Below are 18,852 nucleotides of genomic sequence, written 5' to 3'. Positions count from 1 at the left end.
ACCGTTGATCTCCTGTGTGTGTTCATGATAGGACACGAGAGCAACAGTTCACAGTTCAACATTGTAGCGTTCAACAGTCAAATCGTTTTGTTTATCTGAAAACGGCGATAGTGACACAAAACAGAGAACAGAACTTACTAAACATGTCTGAAGAGTTTGTAGTTGAAGAATTGATGCATTTCTATGCCCAGCCTTTTTATTTTACTCTGTTATCAAACAGAAACACAGAGGAGCTACAGGCACAACGTGTCCTAACCTGACGGCAAACGACACGAGATAAAAGGTGTATTTTATATGTTAATCAGAGTTTTTGTCCTAACCAGCCATGATGAGCGGCGAAACTCGCTTGTTTTCTATTTTCGGCATTGCGCGTGTAACTCCGTCCACTGTGAACTGGTACCGAGCGACAAAAATAAGGCTGGGCATAGCAATGCATCAATTCTTCAATTACGCATGCGCGACTCAACTCGCAATTTGAATTGACATGTGATGCGAGAGGACTGCTGTGATACCAAGACAAATACACAGAGCACACATATGTGGGGTAAAATATTAAATTTTCTATTATCTTAAAGATATCTACTATTTGTATCGATACTTTTGGGCATTGAATGGATTATAAGCATATGTATAATTGTAAATTGATTAAGGGAAAAGAGCCGTCGGGAACCGGCTTGATGATATAAATAATAGTTTTAATATAAAACTGAACCAAAAGACACAAACACACACACACACACACACACACACACAAACACGACGGACAGCTGCTTGTACACGTTCTAGTCGCACCACCGTCCACAGTCGGCCTTTATCCCTCATCGGAGGCTTGATTAGTCTAATAAGGGACCAGGTGTGTACGATCACGACCCCGCTCCACCCTGTCACATTCCTCCCTTGTTCTCTCAGGCCGGGGAGCCCCGGCAGGATGTAACCCCCCTCCACACTTTCGCTGGGGGAGGGCATGCCTTACGCCCCATCTGCCGGTAGGTCATCCCCGTCTACCTGAATCTGGGAGGGGACAGAGGGAAGGAAACTAAAATTATTAAAATAGGGGTACTTCCTGTAACAGTGTAGAACCCCCAACAACAACAACAACAACAACAAAACCACCGTAAAATTTTAAAGAGAAGGGAAAGGCCAACGCGGAGCGGCAGTGGGAGAGAGAAACGAGACTGATACGCCGTACGTAGCTTGTTCCTCGGCCGCTACTCCACCCTCTAACGGACGACAGCCGCGCCTCCCCGGGCGGATCAGAGGTAGTCCTCCGGCCCCTGGCGGACGGAACGCCCCGCTGCGTTCTCGGGGAACAGAAGGGGTCTCTCACTCCAGGCGGTCGGCCAGGAGCCCCTCCCCACTCGCGGTCGGTGGTCCTCTCTTAATCCCGCGGTGTTTAGCGGTTGGTAGGGGTCTCTCTCCGCCCCTGGCAGCAGCCCTGACCACTCCAGGTGGTCTGCTAGGAGCCCCTTCTCTCCTCGCGGTCGGCAGATGGACGCGCCCTCCGCAGGGAGCTCACTAGCTTATGAAACGGAGACTCTGGATTAATGATCAGGTCTGAAAACATTTCTACTTCTGCAAAACCAGCTCACCTGTGCAAGGTGGCAAGTGTGTTCAAGTAAATCTCAAATCAGGTGAAACAATAAAACGAGTCATTTATTAATCCCTTTATTTTACATAAATTACAGAGTTCCCAAAACGATGAACGATACAAACAGTTATTGCACGTGAAGAGCAATAATCCCTCCTGCATCGATCCACACCGCCAACACACACATGCTAAAAACAAACAATGCTACACAAACATGTTAATACCACTCATTTAAAAAACATCATTTTAAATATATTTTGAGTGTTTTGATGCAGCAAAACAAAAGGATCATAAACAGAGACGGAGAGAGAAAGGACGCATACTGGCTGCAGTGTCTCTCTCAGGTCCTGTAGGTCTGAAGTGTCCATCACTGGATGATGTGCTTTATGTGAGACCGGCTCAGAGCATCAGGACTGACTGCTGCACGTAACGCTTGTTTCTGCGAGCGGATGTTTCAGCGTCTCACCCGTTAGAAAAACACCGTTCTCTCTCTGTCTCGGTTTGTCTTTTTTTTCTCACCTATTAAAAATAAAACGGACACATTTGTATGATATTGATATTGCTTAAGTCCTCCAGCACATCCAGTGAACTCCTGCAGTGTCTGTGGGTCCAGAGCAACTGGGAATTCTGGAATGTCACGCTCCTAATTTCACCACCTCACAGGATATGACATCAAATTCAGGGGGCACTTCCTGTGTCCATATGGCAGATGACAACACTGAAACGGCTCTGGTGGTTTACTCGGTGTTTGTGTGTGATTTAAAGATGTCAAACTCCCGAACAGTATTCAAATATCCCAAAAGAGTGGAAACACAGACATCTCAAATCTTCATTCCCAACTTTGCTTTCTGAGAGAGACACAAACACAGATACACCAACATCAATACATGCAAAAACATATTAACCCCTTAAACTCTGGTGGGTTTTTTGGGTGTTGCCCGCAATTTTTCAGGCTCAAATGTAAAAGCTCACTTTTCACACATACGGAGAAACAATTGCCAAAAAAAAAGTGTCTAATTTTTCAGAGAACTCCCCAAATAAAAAAATACTCCAATTATTCATAAATAATATTATGAAAAAAAAAAAAACATGTAATCATGTAATTCTGGTTCTGTTCACCATTTCACTTTGAAAAGTCTCATTTTATTCCACTAGGTGGCAGCAAACACTAGAAAACAAAATGTTACCTTCCATCACAATACACAGATGTGAACTGTAGGGGGCGCTCTCTAACACATTATACCCCTCACAGATGTGAACTGTAGGGGGCGCTCTCTAACACATTTTACCCCTCACAGATGTGAACTGTAGGGGGCGCTCTAACGCATTTTACCCCTCACAGATGTGAACTGTAGGGGGCGCTCTAACACATTTTACCCCTCACAGATGTGAACTGTAGGGGGCGCTCTAACACATTATACCCCTCACAGATGTGAACTGTAGGGGGCGCTCTAACACATTTTACCCCTCACAGATGTGAACTGTAGGGGCGCTCTAACACATTTACCCCTCACAGATGTGAACTGTAGGGGGCGCTCTAACACATTATACCCCTCACAGATGTGAACTGTAGGGGCGCTCTAATACATTTACCCCTCACAGATGTGAACTGTAGGGGCGCTCTAACACATTATACCCCTCACAGATGTGAACTGTAGGGGCGCTCTAACACATTTACCCCTCACAGATGTGAACTGTAGGGGGCTCTAACACATTTACCCCTCACAGATGTGAACTGTAGGGGCGCTCTAACACATTTTACCCCTCACAGATGTGAACTGTAGGGGCGCTCTAACACATTTACCCCTCACAGATGTGAACTGTAGGGGGCGCTCTAACACATTTACCCCTCACAGATGTGAACTGTAGGGGGCGCTCTAACACATTTACCCCTCACAGATGTGAACTGTAGGGGGCGCTCTAACACATTATACCCCTCACAGATGTGAACTGTAGGGGGCGCTCTAACACATTTACCCCTCACAGATGTGAACTGTAGGGGGCGCTCTAACACATTTACCCCTCACAGATGTGAACTGTAGGGGGCGCTGTAACACAGATGTGCTCGTCCATAGACATTCAGTCTAATGTTCAGTTCAAGCAACACCCTCATTATTACATTGAATATCTCGGCCTCTGAGTGGACTACAAGCTCAATCTAGGTGTCATTAGAAAGCGGAGATCCTCCCCTTTCTAGATTAAAAGTACATACTTTAGGTTGGCTTGAGAAAGCCTAGCATGAAAGTTTGAAGTAGTTGTATAAGCGTGAAGTTTGAAGGTTTTTAGTTTGATGTAGTTATAAGTTTTAGTAGCTTTCAAAGTTTAAAGATTATAAGACCATTCAGTCTATCAAATAGATTAGATTAGACAGACAGACAGACAGACAGATAGATCAATCCTTGCTACTCTGAATTCCATGAACAAAACCAGAAGTCTTTATGTTGTTCTGGTGCAGAGATATGTGATTTGTTACTTGGTTGCTAGGGTAACCCCATCTGGTTGCTAGGCAATAACCAGGGTGATATTTATCAAGGGTACTTGCCATCCTGAGTGAATTAAGTCAACCCGTAAGTCTCTACGATTTTCTGATGCAGAGATATTATATGTGTTGCTAGGGTAAGCCCATATGGTTGCTATGCAGTAACCAAGATGATACAATACATGGCTCCTGAGTGAAATAAGTCAACCTGAAAGTCTCTACGAAGTTCTGGTGCAGAGATATGTGATTTGTTACTTGGTTGCTAGGGTAACCGCATCTGGTTGCTAGGCAGTTACCAGGGTGATACTTTTCAAGGCTTCTTGTTTTGTAAACGTTTGTGATATAGCGCCCCTTTGAACCGATGGATCCACAGAGTTTAAGAGGTGAAAATGATTTAACAGCTGCTGCAGATATACTTACGATTCCTGAAGCGTGTTTGGGTTTGACGCTGTATGTGGCTTTCTCCTTCACCTGTCTGAAACACTCCTCTGCTGCCTTCAACCTGATAAAACACACAGTACAGAAATAATGGAACCCAGCGAAAATATATATACATATATAATATATAGTGTCTGGTGCAAAAGAAACATCTGACTATTTTCATTTTAGAAATATTTCATACACATTTAAATGTGTCTTCTGTAGAGTGTGTGTGAGAGACTGTATGTGTGTGTGTATGTGTGTGACTGTATGTGTGTGTGTGAATATGTGTGTCTGTGAGACTGGCTATATGTGTATGACTGTATTTGTGTTTGTGTGTGTGACTGTATGTGTGTGTGACTGTGACTATGTGTGTGATTGTATGTGTTTGTGTGTGTGACTGACTATTATGTGTGTGACTGTATGTGTGTTTGTGTGTGTGACTGTATGTGTGTGTGACTGTTACTATATGTGTGTGACTGTATGTGTGTTTGTGTGTGTGACTGTATGTGTTTGTGTGTGTGACTGTGACTATATGTGTGTGACTATGTGTGTTTGTGTGTGTGACTGTATGTGTGTTTGTGTGTGTGACTGTATGTGTGTGTGTGTGTGACTGTGTGTGTGTGACTGTTACTATGTGTGTGTGACTGTATGTGTTTGTGTGTGTGATTGTATGTGTTTGTGTGTGTGACTGTGACTATATGTGTGTGACTGTATGTGTGTTTGTGTGTGTGACTGTGTGTGTGTGACTGTTACTATATGTGTGTGTGACTGTGTGTTTGTGTGTGTGACTGTGTGTGTTTGTCTGTGTGTGTGTGACTATATGTGTATGTGTTTGTGTGTGATTGTATGTGTTTGTGTGTGTGTGTGAGAGACTGTATATGTTTGTGACTGTATGTGTGTGAGTGTGTGTGACACTGTAGGTGTGACTGTGTGTATGTGTGACTGTAGGTGTGTGACACTGTAGGTGTGACTGTGTGTGCATGAACCTTTGACCTTGTCACACCCCCTTTAAACAGTAATACCTTTGATTTAGTTTGTTACATGTTTTAACAACAATAATAATCAATGGTTCTACAATATAACAGCCACCTTTCAATAGCTAAAAGTCCCATTTTATGCACCAAATCTTCATTTGTGTGGTTATTATTGGGCGTTTGACTGTATCTGGGATTTTATAAAGCCTGTATTTTTTTGCGCCAGTCACAGTAAGATATATATAAATACATATATATAAAAATCTTGCCTGTCTATATCTTCCATGCTAGCATTTTAATGTTGTGGCTGATCAGTGTATGATTTAGCGTATGAGCGGACATATCATACACATTCACATTGTAGCACGCACCACTTGCCGAATATTTACACAATTAAATCAAATCAATCCGGGTGACGGAGGACAAATCTCAGTTGTGAGGCTTCACGCTATTCTCTGCGACATCCACGCACAACTCACCACACGCCCCACTGAGAGCGAGAACCACATTATAGTGACCACGAGGAGGTTACCCCATGTGACTCTACCCTCCCTAGCAACCGGGCCAATTTGGTTACCCCATGTGACTCTACCCTCCCTAGCAACCGGCCCAATCTGGTTACCCCATGTGACTCTACCCTCTCTAGCAACCGGGCCAATTTGGTTACCCCATGTGACTCTACCCTCTCTAGCAACCGGCCCAATCTGGTTACCCCATGTGACTCTACCCTCCCTAGCAACCGGGCCAATTTGGTTACCCCATGTGACTCTACCCTCCCTAGCAACCGGGCCAATTTGGTTACCCCATGTGACTCTACCCTCCCTAGCAACCGGGCCAATTTGGTTACCCCATGTGACTCTACCCTCTCTAGCAACCGGGCCAATTTGGTTACCCCATGTGACTCTACCCTCCCTAGCAACCGGGCCAATTTGGTTACCCCATGTGACTCTACCCTCCCTAGCAACCGGGCCAATCTGGTTACCCCATGTGACTCTACCCTCCCCAGCAACCGGCCCAATCTGGTTACCCCATGTGACTCTACCCTCCCTAGCAACCGGCCCAATCTGGTTACCCCATGTGACTCTACCCTCCCTAGCAACCGGCCCAATCTGGTTACCCCATGTGACTCTACCCTCCCTAGCAACCGGCCCAATCTGGTTACCCCATGTGACTCTACCCTCCCTAGCAACCGGGCCAATCTGGTTACCCCATGTGACTCTACCCTCCCTAGCAACCGGGCCAATCTGGTTACCCCATGTGACTCTACCCTCCCTAGCAACCGGACACTAGGTGGCGACAAACGAGTGTTTTATGCAATGAGTGAGTCACTGAATCATTGAGATGTTTATTCTCTTTATTTCGGGAGACGACCGAAATAAAGAGACTTTATAGAGTTTAAGGATTATAAGAACAAAGCACATCTTTGACTTTCAATAACATCGTTACCTTCTCTTTTACACTGAAACGATAAGGTAATAATACATTCAAATATACGATGAGACATTCAATCCCGAATTCTGCTGAATTAGTCACTATCAGATGGCGAGTAAGAAAAAGTCAAATGTGAAGAAAGGATGTCACCATGACCTTGAAGAGTTGAAGCTCATAAAACAAGACAGATTGTGTGTTTGGAGTGCCGAGGCGTCTGCAGAGGGGAGTACAGAACAGAAGTACAAAGACAACATGTCATTTGCTCTGATGTATCTGCCTCAAACTGGCTGCTAAGAGCGCCGTGCGCGCCAGCCTTTTCAAAATGTTTACAGGAGAGAGAATTATGGGCCGAGAGATATTCCCCCTGAACATCAGTAGCACACTACTTTAAACAGCACACTATAAAAACATCCCTCGATACTACAGGAACAAGAGCCGCGTGTCTTAGCCAGCGCGAGTGTTAGCATGCGTCAGCTGCCGTCGGAAAAGGCCGAGGAGAGGGTGACAGACTGGATGAGAGCAAGCTTTTGCCATCTTCGGGTCCTAATATGGTGCTGCTTTGGTTTTGGGTCATGATCTGTTTCAGAAGCTGCTGGCTAATGATTATATACATTATCAGAACTGGGAAGAGAAATCGGCGCGGGACTTTACATAGCAAGCTGTTGAGCGGGAGGGGGGGGGCGTAAAGCGGGTTAATGGGCAAGGAGGCGGCGAGAACCGGATTGGCAATATAAATAATAGTTTTAATAATAAACTGAACGAATGTGGTCAGACCTATGACCCCCGGCGGACAGAACGCCCCTCCGCGTTCCCGGCGACTTGTGGGGACACTCCTCCGCCCCTGGCAGCGGTCCTACCGCTCCAGGCGGTCGGGGAGTCGCTTCCCACCTCCCCTTGTGGACGGCGGGCCTCTCGACCCCGGCAGCGGTTCCATCGCTCCAGGCGGTCGGGGAGTCCAGTACCCACTCGCCTCGCGGACGGCGGCTGTTCCACGCATCAGGGCGGTCGGGCTACTCCGTCCCCCGGTGGAAGGCAGCGGCACTCCACTGGGGGTACGGCAGTGTCGAGGACTCCGCGACGGGCATCCCCCCCCGGGAGACACACATTATGTCACAAATGTCAACATAATATTTTTCCGTTTAACTCAAGCGCATAAACTGTGTCGATACATCAAATGTCACGAAAAACTGGTTTGGAAACACTTTGTCGACACTAAAAAGTTGTCACATGACAGTTTTCCCCAATCGTTAGGCTGTGTTACCACGACGACAGTATTGAAAGCTGATTTATTGTTCGTGATTATGGATTGATCTTTACGGCATATAGAGCCGATCTGCAAACGGGACACAAATATCTCGTATCATGCACCGGTCATCAACAAGTACAAGGAGAACAAATGAATGAACACTGTTTGTGATTAATTTAATCGCAGTGTCCATCCGTTTATTTATTAAAGTTGCTTTTACACACTATTCAAAATAATAGACGGCATTCACGGAATTATCCCACAATACAAAACACATTATTTCTGTGCATAAAGATGTTTTAAATAAAAAATAAATACACAATACTGGAGAAATGCATCAGTGTTTTTTTATTTTTGGAACACTTTATTTTGGATAACTGTATTGAGAGGGAACCCAAAATAATTGCATGGAAATACGCAACGTATTGCAAGGGAATGTTAAACTTTTTGTAAGGGAATACAAAGCTGTTTCAGAATAAACTAGCTAGGTAAACTTTTTCAAGACTTTACATGAAAGTTTAACAAAGACAGATTGATAGATAAAACCTTCAGAAAGATAGATAGATGTATTTTGTCAAAGTCTTTCTAGCAAGTCTTTCCACTGGCGTCTATCTTTGGAACGCTCTCGGGAAGCTATTTCTATGTAGTCAAGCAGCCTACAAGATCAGCTCCTGTCTACTTGAATGGAGAAAAAACGAAATCTCAAAAAGGATGGGTCAAGATTATGATCAAAGAACATATTTCAAATCAGCACTGGAAACATTAATTGTGATTCTTTACTTCAGATTATGCTAAAACATTCAATTTTCCCAGTTTATATAGCTGATGTGAATGCACGTTCTTAAGTTGATTGACAGGTGATGTCTGTATCTAAAAGGTGATTGGTTCTTTCAACTGTAAGTCAGGACTTCCTTTCTACATCCATTGACGGTTTGGCATTCTAATTTCTCCCATTCATTTTAACAGAAGTGGCCCATCTCTGCTAGATGGTCTTTGATGTTATTTAGTAACCAAAAACAGAGATTATTCACCACTTCTATTAAAATGAGTGATAGAAAGGGGTCTGGGTATCTCCGCGAGTATTGACGCTGACTACCACCCCTGGAGTCACGAGCTGGAATCCAGGGTGTGCTGAGTGACTCCAGTCAGGTCTCCTAAACCAGGGGCAACCAAATTGGCTCAGTTCCCAGTGAGGGTAGAGTCACATGGGGTGTTAATAATTCTATTAAATTATTGTTTAGTTTTACTTTTGAATTAATTACCAAACGAAAAAAGCAGTAAATAAAAAAAAAAATTACCAAATGAAAAAAAAAGCTTTAAATTAAAAAGAAATTGCCAAATAATAAAAAAATAAAAAACAATAAATGATTTTTTTTATTACCAAATGAAAAAAAAAAGCATTAAATAAAAAATAATTAATTACCAAACGAAAAGGAAATTAAAAAAAATTACCAAATTAAAAAAAAAAAAAAAACCATTTCATTCAATTTCTTTATTACCAAACGAAAAAAAAGCATTAAATAAAAAAATACCTATATCTGCCTTTTCTTTACACACACTTTAATGAGCCGTACCCCGTCCTGTAGATGAATAAAGTCGACTGAATGAGTCTCAGAATGTTCTAGACTTTTCTCAAGACTATAAATGATCAGAACTATTTCACTTTCAGAAACGAGCTTTTGAACATTTTAAAACGTTTAAATATTTTAAATCGAACCCTCTTCACCTCGGATCACATTTACTGCTGCTTCAGAAAATATAAATGACATTATGAAGCTAAAATTAATTTAGATAATGATCAAGTTCAGTTGGGGGTTAAAGGTCACTGGAGAAATCTGCGGGACATGATGCAGCTGTGATGATGATGATGATGATGATGATTAGATGAAATGTTCCTTTTTGATTGCAATTCCTCGTCTTCTGATGCTTTTATTTGTTCATTAAAATGACAGTAAACTGGATAATTTCAACATCACAAAACACATGTTTTGAATCGGCATCATCCTCGTCCTCATTCATTCAGCATCAGGACATCCTTAAATGTTTCACAGCATTAAACGTTAATTACTCAAAATACTATATGAACTATGGCAGTAACTAACTCATGTAACACGTGTTTTTATTTCCAAGTACAAATATCGAAACTCATATTTGACACCAAACAATTCGTTTGACAAGAAAAACCACTAAATGGACTTTATTGGCGAATAGTTTCACACGCCATCAATGAGGAACATCGTACGGTGTCGTTTTGCTTCAAATGGATCTTGTGAGAATATTTTGATATTTTTCACTGCAGAAAACACAATGTCAGCTTGAGACGGCTCGGTAGGTTTGGAACGGAGCGAGTTACTCCAACTTTTACAAGGTTTGTCTGATAATGAAAGTGTCAGTGGTGTTAAACAGACTTTATAGTGTAATATCAGGACTTTTATTGCAAACAGACACTTTAAGAGAATCTAATAAAGTTCAGGTGACGCTACCTTACAGTTTCTGTTGCCGAGCTCCTCGTAAAGTAGCAGAAAGTGCATCGGTCATGTTTAAACGTTGTGCTGGTCTTGTGTAAGGTCACTGATGTGACTGGAGTCTTCATTATAGAGCGAGTGCTCATCATTAACATCATGCAAAACTGTTTTTATCAAACTATCCTTTTGTAAACATGGTTGGCTAAACTACACGCCATTAAAGCAGCTAGTTATGGACATTTGAGTAATTATGCAATCATATATTATAATTTATGTTTACGAGCACGTTTACACGCACACATAAGTCGGTAAGAACGGGAACGTGTTTACATGCACAGTAAACTGGATAAGTCAGGGTAATGGGCAGAAAATCTACCATTGTTATTGTTTTTTCTTAATATTATAATGCATTTTAATTATCTGTGTATGTAAATGTTAAATTCCCTGATATTTCCAGGTTTTCCATGACCGTGGGAACCCGGAGGTTTGCCTAGTTGCCATGGAAACACTTGAGATACCAGTTGTTTTCCTGAAATGTTGTTATATAACTTTTAAAAGTTGAATATTTAGACTTTAAACATATTTCTCTTTTATTGATTGTTGTTTTTTGAGGCCAGTTAGAGAAGCTGGCAGACGAACGATCAGTGCCAACCTCGCCAGTCCAGCGTTTGAGCGAGGGCAGAGGACAGACGCTTGATGGATCGGAATTGGCTGTAATTGCTAACAAATTAGGAAGCAGAGATCTTCCTTCGTATGCCGTTCCCACGTGCCCCAACGTTTCAAACGCGGAGCGAGGAGGCACGACGAGGAGAAAAGTAAATATATAATTGGGCATGGTTACCCATGAATTATGTAAACGGGGCAAAAGCTCGCCGTTCTATCCAGCAAGGGGCTAATTTGTATTTGTTGACTTTCGCCGTTATCCCGACGCCTCATCGAACCACTGGGGTATTCTTTTCATTACTGAGGTTAAATAAACCGTCGGGGTTCATTTCACAAGCGCTCTCAATTTGAGTGATTCTTAATGTGGCAGATATAATCTAATATCAAACACATGGCACATGTTCTGGCAGAGTTGTGCTTTAAAGAGCGCACGGTGAGTGAGCAGTGAACAATATTAATGTTTTTTGCTCAAGCGTTCATTTGCTTCAAGTTGTATGTTATTTATGAGATGTTATAACTTATTATAAAGTGTATTATGAGACATTATAAATGCATTATAATGCCTTTATAACACATTATACTCTAAATTATAACTATGAATAGAGGAAGTCTTATAATGTGTTATAACTGTAGTTATAATTATTTATGAGAAGTTATAACATGTTATAAAGTGTATTATGAGACATTATAAATGCATTATAATGCCTTTATAACACAATCTAAAATAGAACTATGAATAGGGGAAGTCTTATGTGTTATAACTGTAGTTATAATTATTTATGAGAAGTTAAAACGTGTTATAAAGTGTATTATGAGACATTATAAATGCATTATAATGCCTTTATAACACATTATACACTAAATTACAACTATGAATAGAGGAAGTCTTATAATGTGTTATAACTGTAGTTATAATTATTTATGAGAAGTTATAACATGTTATAAAGTGTATTATGAGACATTATAAATGCATTATAATGCCTTTATAACACAATCTAAAATAGAACTATGAATAGGGGAAGTCTTATGTGTTATAACTGTAGTTATAATTATTTATGAGAAGTTATAACTTATTATAAAGTGTATGTATATAATTATAATGATTATGATTATATAATTATAATATGAGACAAACACTTCTCATAAGCTCTTGAAAGCTCTCCGAAAATGGATCGAGACACTTCACAGCCGTCGTGAACGTGTTCGGCTCCGCAGGGTCATAAAAACGTCACGGGCATGTAAACTTTGCAGCTTTGATCTGAACATGGGAGATTACACACAGACGGATGGCAGGTTACGCTGGAAGATTCATTCGCGTGGAGGAGACGCTAATTCGAGGAATGACGTCCGCTCCAATTTTCCGTGTCAGAACAAAGCGTTGCTCCATCACTCAGACGTGAGGTGTAGCACATTTGACCCCGGTGGAAGCGCCGTATATTCAGCACGCCTCTAAGACAGATCGTTTGCCAGGCGGGAAACATATTTCAGGAGAATGTAAGCATCCCTTGATGCACCTGTGAATGCCGAGCTCAGGTGTTTGTGGTAACGGCACATTAAACCACGCACTAGCCCGGAGTTCACACGGACGGCGAACGGCCCCTTGCCCCCTTCACATGAAACTATTCTGAGAAACACACACACATACCTCTCCTGCAAAATAACCTTGTTCTCCTTCTTCCAAGTGTCTTTGAAATCGGTGGAGAACTCGTGCCAGACGGAGAAGAACGTGTTTGGCGAGACCTCTTTTTCTCCACTCTTGGCCTTCACGGAGAAGTACACACACAGCTCCAAGAACCTGTTGAGAGGAAATGAACAGCTCGTGAAATGCTGACAGGATACAGCCGGTGCATAACATGAAGGATGATTAGAGAAATGAAATCTCTTTACATTTTGTGAGTCTCGCTCAGTTGCGTCTCTTCAGTTTCCAGCTCCGTTTTCGCTGTAAAAATAGACAGAAATAAACGTCATAAGCTAAGGCCAGTTAAGAGTCTTAAATGAATAGTTCACCTAGTTCACTCAAACGAAGATATTCTGAAGGATGCGTGATGTGTTGGGATCCAAGTCAATCCGTATCTTTGCATTGACTTTATATGTAATCGTGCCATGTGAAACGCTCACTTCGCATTGCATGTGAACGCACCATCACACATTTTTAAAAACAAACCGGCATATTCGTCAGTATTACAGCATGTCTGAAAGTTCCAACACACAAAAAAGCTAAAAGTGTCAGAGAGAGAGAGAGCGAGAGAGAGAGAGAGAGTGAGAGAGAGAGAGAGAGAGAGAGAGAGTGAGAGAGAGAGAGAGAGAGTGTGAGAGAGACAGAGAGAGAGAGAGTGTGAGTGAGAGAGAGAGTGAGAGAGACAGAGAGAGTGAGTGTGAGACAGAGAGAGAGAGAGAGAGAGAGAGAGTGTGAGTGAGAGAGAGAGAGAGAGCGCGTGAGTAAGAGTGAGAGAGAGGCTTCCTCAGAAGCATAAAGGTCAGCAGGGGTCACCGCTCCAGGTGCGCTTGGACAAATTAAGGTCAGTGGAGGTTAAGGGTTCAACACCATTATGGACCCTGAATCACCCACAACCCGTCTGTCTGTCAAGAGAACTGTCTGTCTGTGTGAGACAGGATGATGTGTGTGTGAGCGTGAGCGTGTGCGCGAGCGTGTGTGTGTGTGTGCTTGAACGTGAGCGTGTGTGTGCGAGCATGTGTGTGCGAGCGTGTATGTGCTTGAACGTGTGCGTGCGTGTGTGCTTGTGCGGGCGTGCGTGTGTGTGTGTGAGCGAGCGTGTGTGCTTGAACGTGCGCCCGTGCATGTGTGACCTTGAGCGTGTGTGAGCACGTGTGTGTGCGTGCGTGTGTGTGAGTGTGTGCGCGAGCGTGAGCACGTGTGTGTGTGCATGCGTGTGTGAGCGTGTGTGTGTGTTTAGAGTCAGTTGCACTGTATGCATAAAATATATTATTGAGCTTTAATTCTTTGAGCATGAATTACGATTTCCCGAGACATTTGAGTGTGTGTGTGTGTGTGGGGTGCTCTGCGAAGTGTCATGCTTGCAGTGCTGGGGGTCACGACGCATTAGCAAAACCTGCTACGCTGCAAAAAACCCCAGCGCATGCTAATGACATTCAGGACTGTAATTTTCACCCCCCGAAATAACTGGATTCTCCAGAGAGATGCAGGAATTCTTTGCCACTGACGGGAGAAATTTGAGGAATTCCGGAGTTTAATCGACACCCGTTGACCTTCAACGATCCCGACACAAACACACAACACTAGAACTACACACACATGCATTGTGACTCTCTGAATCAACACGTACTGGATGTCTGACGAGTGAAACTCACCTTCACTTACAAACTTCTCCATCTCGTCTTTAAAGGGCTGCAGATGTTCTTCTGTCGTGACGGAGCAAACCTTCCCCACCTCTGCAGTGCACACTGGGAAATAAAGATCAAGTGTGTCGTTTCAACGCTAGATCATCAGTGTGCACGTTTAAACAGATGTGTATGTGCAATATTTACATTATCTATAGGTTTAACTTCAACTTTGGGCACTTTATTGTCCCGTGTGTTTAATGTGTTTACACTAAAACCAACGGATTTAAACTTTTTTCCTTTTGTTATATGGAAGTTTTCACTAGACCTTCATTAATTTATCCCACTTGTAAAATGTGTTTTATGTTCAGATATGACTGTTGTAGTCTTGTCCCAGACCTTCAGTATTAAACTATAACAATTGTGATGAAAATGCTTATACACACACACACACACACACACACATATATATTAATGTATGTATGTGTGTATATCTGTGTGTATGTATGTATATGTATATAAATGTGTGTGTGTATGTGTGTGTGTATGTGTGTATATGTATGTGTGTGTGTATGTATGTATATGTATGTATGTAAATGTATATGTGTGTGTATGTATATGTATGTATGTAAATGTATGTGTGTGTGTGCATGTATATACGTGTATGTATGTATATGTGTGTGTGTGTATGTATATGCGTGTATGTATGTAAATGTATATGTGTGTGTGTGTATGTATATGCGTGTATGTATGTAAATGTATATGCATGTGTGTGTATGTGTGTATGTGTGTGTGTGTATGTATATGTGTGTATGTATGTATATGTATGTATGTAAATGTATATGTGTGTGTATGTATATGTATGTATGTAAATGTATGTGTGTGTGTGTATGTATATGCGTGTATGTATGTAAATGTATATGTGTGTGTGTGTATGTATATGCGTTTATGTATGTAAATGTATATGCATGTGTGTGTATGTGTGTGTATGTGTGTGTGTGTATGTATATGTGTGTATGTATGTATATGTATGTATGTAAATGTATATGTGTGTGTATGTATATGTATGTATGTAAATGTATGTGTGTGTGTGTATGTATATACGTGTATGTATGTATATGTGTGTGTGTGTATGTATATGCGTGTATGTATGTAAATGTATATGTGTGTGTGTGTGTATGTATATGCGTGTATGTATGTAAATGTATATGCATGTGTGTGTATGTGTGTGTATGTGTGTGTGTATGTATATGTGTGTATGTATGTATATGTATGTATGTAAATGTATATGTGTGTGTATGTATATGTATGTATGTAAATGTATGTGTGTGTGTGTATGTATATACGTGTATGTATGTAAATGTATATGTGTGTGTGTGTATGTATATGCGTGTATGTATGTAAATGTATATGTGTGTGTGTGTATGTATATGCGTTTATGTATGTAAATGTATATGCATGTGTGTGTATGTGTGTGTATGTGTGTGTGTGTATGTATATGTGTGTATGTATGTATATGTATGTATGTAAATGTATATGTGTGTGTATGTATATGTATGTATGTAAATGTATGTGTGTGTGTATGTATGTATATGTATGTATGTAAATGTATATGTGTGTGTATGTATATGTATGTATGTAAATGTATGTGTGTGTGTGTATGTATATACGTGTATGTATGTAAATGTATATGCATGTGTATGTATGTGCGTGTATGTATGTAAATGTATATGTGTGTGTGTGTGTATGTATATGCGTGTATGTATGTAAATGTATATGCATGTGTGTGTATGTGTGTGTGTGTATGTATATGTGTGTATGTATGTAAATGTATATGCATGTGTGTGTATGTATGTAAATGTATATGTGTGTGTGTGTGTATGTATATGCGTGTATGTATGTAAATGTATATGCATGTGTGTGTATGTGTGTGTGTGTATGTATGTAAATGTATATGCATGTGTGTGTATGTATGTGTGTGTATGTATGTAAATGTATATGCATGTGTGTGTATGTGTGTGTATGTATGTATATGTGTGTATGTATGTAAATGTATATGCATGTGTGTGTATGTATGTAAATGTATATGTGTGTGTGTGTGTATGTATATGCGTGTATGTATGTAAATGTATATGCATGTGTGTGTATGTGTGTGTATGTATGTAAATGTATATGCATGTGTGTGTATGTGTGTATATGTGTGTATGTGTATGTATGTGTGTGTATGTATGTAAATGTATATGCATGTGTGTGTATGTGTGTGTATGTATGTAAATGTATATGCATGTGTGTGTATGTATATGCGTGTATGTATGTAAATGTATGTGTGTGTGTGTATGTGTGTGTATGTATATGTATGTATGTAAATGTATGTGTGTGTATGTATATGTGTGTGTATGTATGTGTGTGTATGTATGTAAATGTATATGTGTGTATGTGTGTGTATGTATATGTATGTATGTAAATGTATGTGTGTGTATGTATATGTGTGTGTATGTATGTGTGTGTATGTAAATGTATGTGTGTATGTATGTGTGTGTATGTATATGTATCTATGTAAATGTATGTGTGTGTATGTATATGCGTGTATGTATGTAAATGTATGTGTGTGTGTGTGTATGTATGTGTATGTACGTGTGTGTATGTATATGCGTGTATGTATGTGTGTGTATATATATGTGTGTGTATATATGCGTGTATGTAAATGTATATGTGTGTGTGTGTATGTATGTGTGTGTATATATGTGTGTGTATATATGCGTGTATGTATGTAAATGTATATGTGTGTGTGTATTTACGTGTGTGTATGCATGTATGTATGTAAATGTATATGCATGAGTGTGTATGTATGTAAATGTATATGTATGTGTGTATGTATGTGTGTGTGTTTGTGTGTATGTGTATGTATGTAAATGTATATGCATGTGTGTGTATGTATGTATGTGTGTGTGTGTTTGTGTGTATGTATGTATGTAAATGTATATGCATGTGTGTGTATGTGTGTATGTATGTAAATGCATATGCATGTGTGTGTATGTATGTGTGTGTATGTATGTAAATGTATATGCATGTGTGTGTGTATGTATGTAAATGTATATGCATGTGTGTGTATGTATGTGTGTGTATGTATGTAAATGTATATGCGTGTGTGTATGTATGTATGTGTATCTATGTAAATGTATATGCATGTGTGTGTATGTATATGCATGTGTGTGTATGTATGTAAATGTATATGCATGTGTGTGTATGTATGTAAATGTATATGCATGTGTGTGTATGTATGTGTGTGTATGTATGTAAATGTATATGTGTGTGTGTATGTATGTATGTGTATCTATGTAAATGTATATGCATGTGTGTGTATGTGTGTATGTATGTAAATGTATATGCGTGTGTGTATGTATGTATGTGTATCTATGTAAATGTATATGCATGTGTGTGTATGTATATGCATGTGTGTGTATGTATGTAAATGTATATGCATGTGTGTGTATGTATGTGTGTGTATGTATGTAAATGTATATGCATGTGTGTGTATGTATGTGTGTGTGTATGTAAATGTATATGCATGTGTGTATGTATGTAAATGTATATGCATGTGTGTATGTATGTAAATGTATATGCATGTGTGTGTATGTATGTAAATGTATATGCATGTGTGTGTATGCATGTGTGTGTATGTATGCATGTGTGTGTATGTATGTATGTGTGTGTGTATGTGTGTGTATGTATGTGTGTGTATGTGTGTGTATGTATGTAAATGTATATGCATGTGTGTGTGTGTGTATGTAAATGTATATGCATGTGTGTGTATGTATGTGTGTGTATGTAAATGTATATGCATGTGTGTGTATGCATGTGTGTGTATGTATGTAAATGCATATGCATGTGTGTGTATGTATGTATGTGTGTGTGTTTGTGTGTGTATGTATGTAAATGTATATGCATGTGTGTGTGTGTGTATGTAAATGTATATGCATGTGTGTGTATGTAAATGTATATGCATGTGTGTGTATGTATGTAAATGTATATGCATGTGTGTGTATGTATGTGTGTGTATGTAAATGTATATGCATGTGTGTGTACGTATGTAAATGTATATGCATGTGTGTGTATGTATGTGTGTATGCATGTAAATGTATATGCATGTGTGTATGTATGTGTGTGTATGTAAATGTATATGCATGTGTGTGTATGTATGTAAATGTATATGCATGTGTGTGTATGCATGTGTGTGTATGTATGTAAATGCATATGCATGTGTGTGTATGCATGTGTGTGTA

At 40.3% G+C, this 18,852-nt stretch overlaps 1 protein-coding gene across 2 annotated transcripts in view; it reads right to left on the bottom strand.

The window, feature by feature from the left end:
* Positions 1-1,664: 1,664 nt before the first annotated feature.
* fmn2b (formin 2b) overlaps positions 1,665-18,852 on the bottom strand; it is an 82,523-nt gene continuing 65,335 nt past the window's right edge. For both annotated transcript variants that reach the window (XM_052102702.1, XM_052102701.1), the window contains 5 exons: positions 14,600-14,692; positions 13,157-13,208; positions 12,915-13,064; positions 4,488-4,569; positions 1,665-2,436 (listed from right to left, as the gene is read on the bottom strand). In XM_052102702.1, coding sequence (XP_051958662.1) covers positions 2,410-2,436; positions 4,488-4,569; positions 12,915-13,064; positions 13,157-13,208; positions 14,600-14,692 — 404 coding nt within the window. In that variant the 3' untranslated portion in view covers positions 1,665-2,409. The remainder of the gene's footprint in view (positions 2,437-4,487; positions 4,570-12,914; positions 13,065-13,156; positions 13,209-14,599; positions 14,693-18,852) is intronic.

The sequence above is a fragment of the Xyrauchen texanus genome, chromosome 33, assembly GCF_025860055.1.
Source record: "Xyrauchen texanus isolate HMW12.3.18 chromosome 33, RBS_HiC_50CHRs, whole genome shotgun sequence".
Classification (NCBI taxonomy): Eukaryota; Metazoa; Chordata; class Actinopteri; order Cypriniformes; family Catostomidae; genus Xyrauchen; species Xyrauchen texanus.
This window is presented reverse-complemented; position numbering and strand designations above follow the sequence as displayed.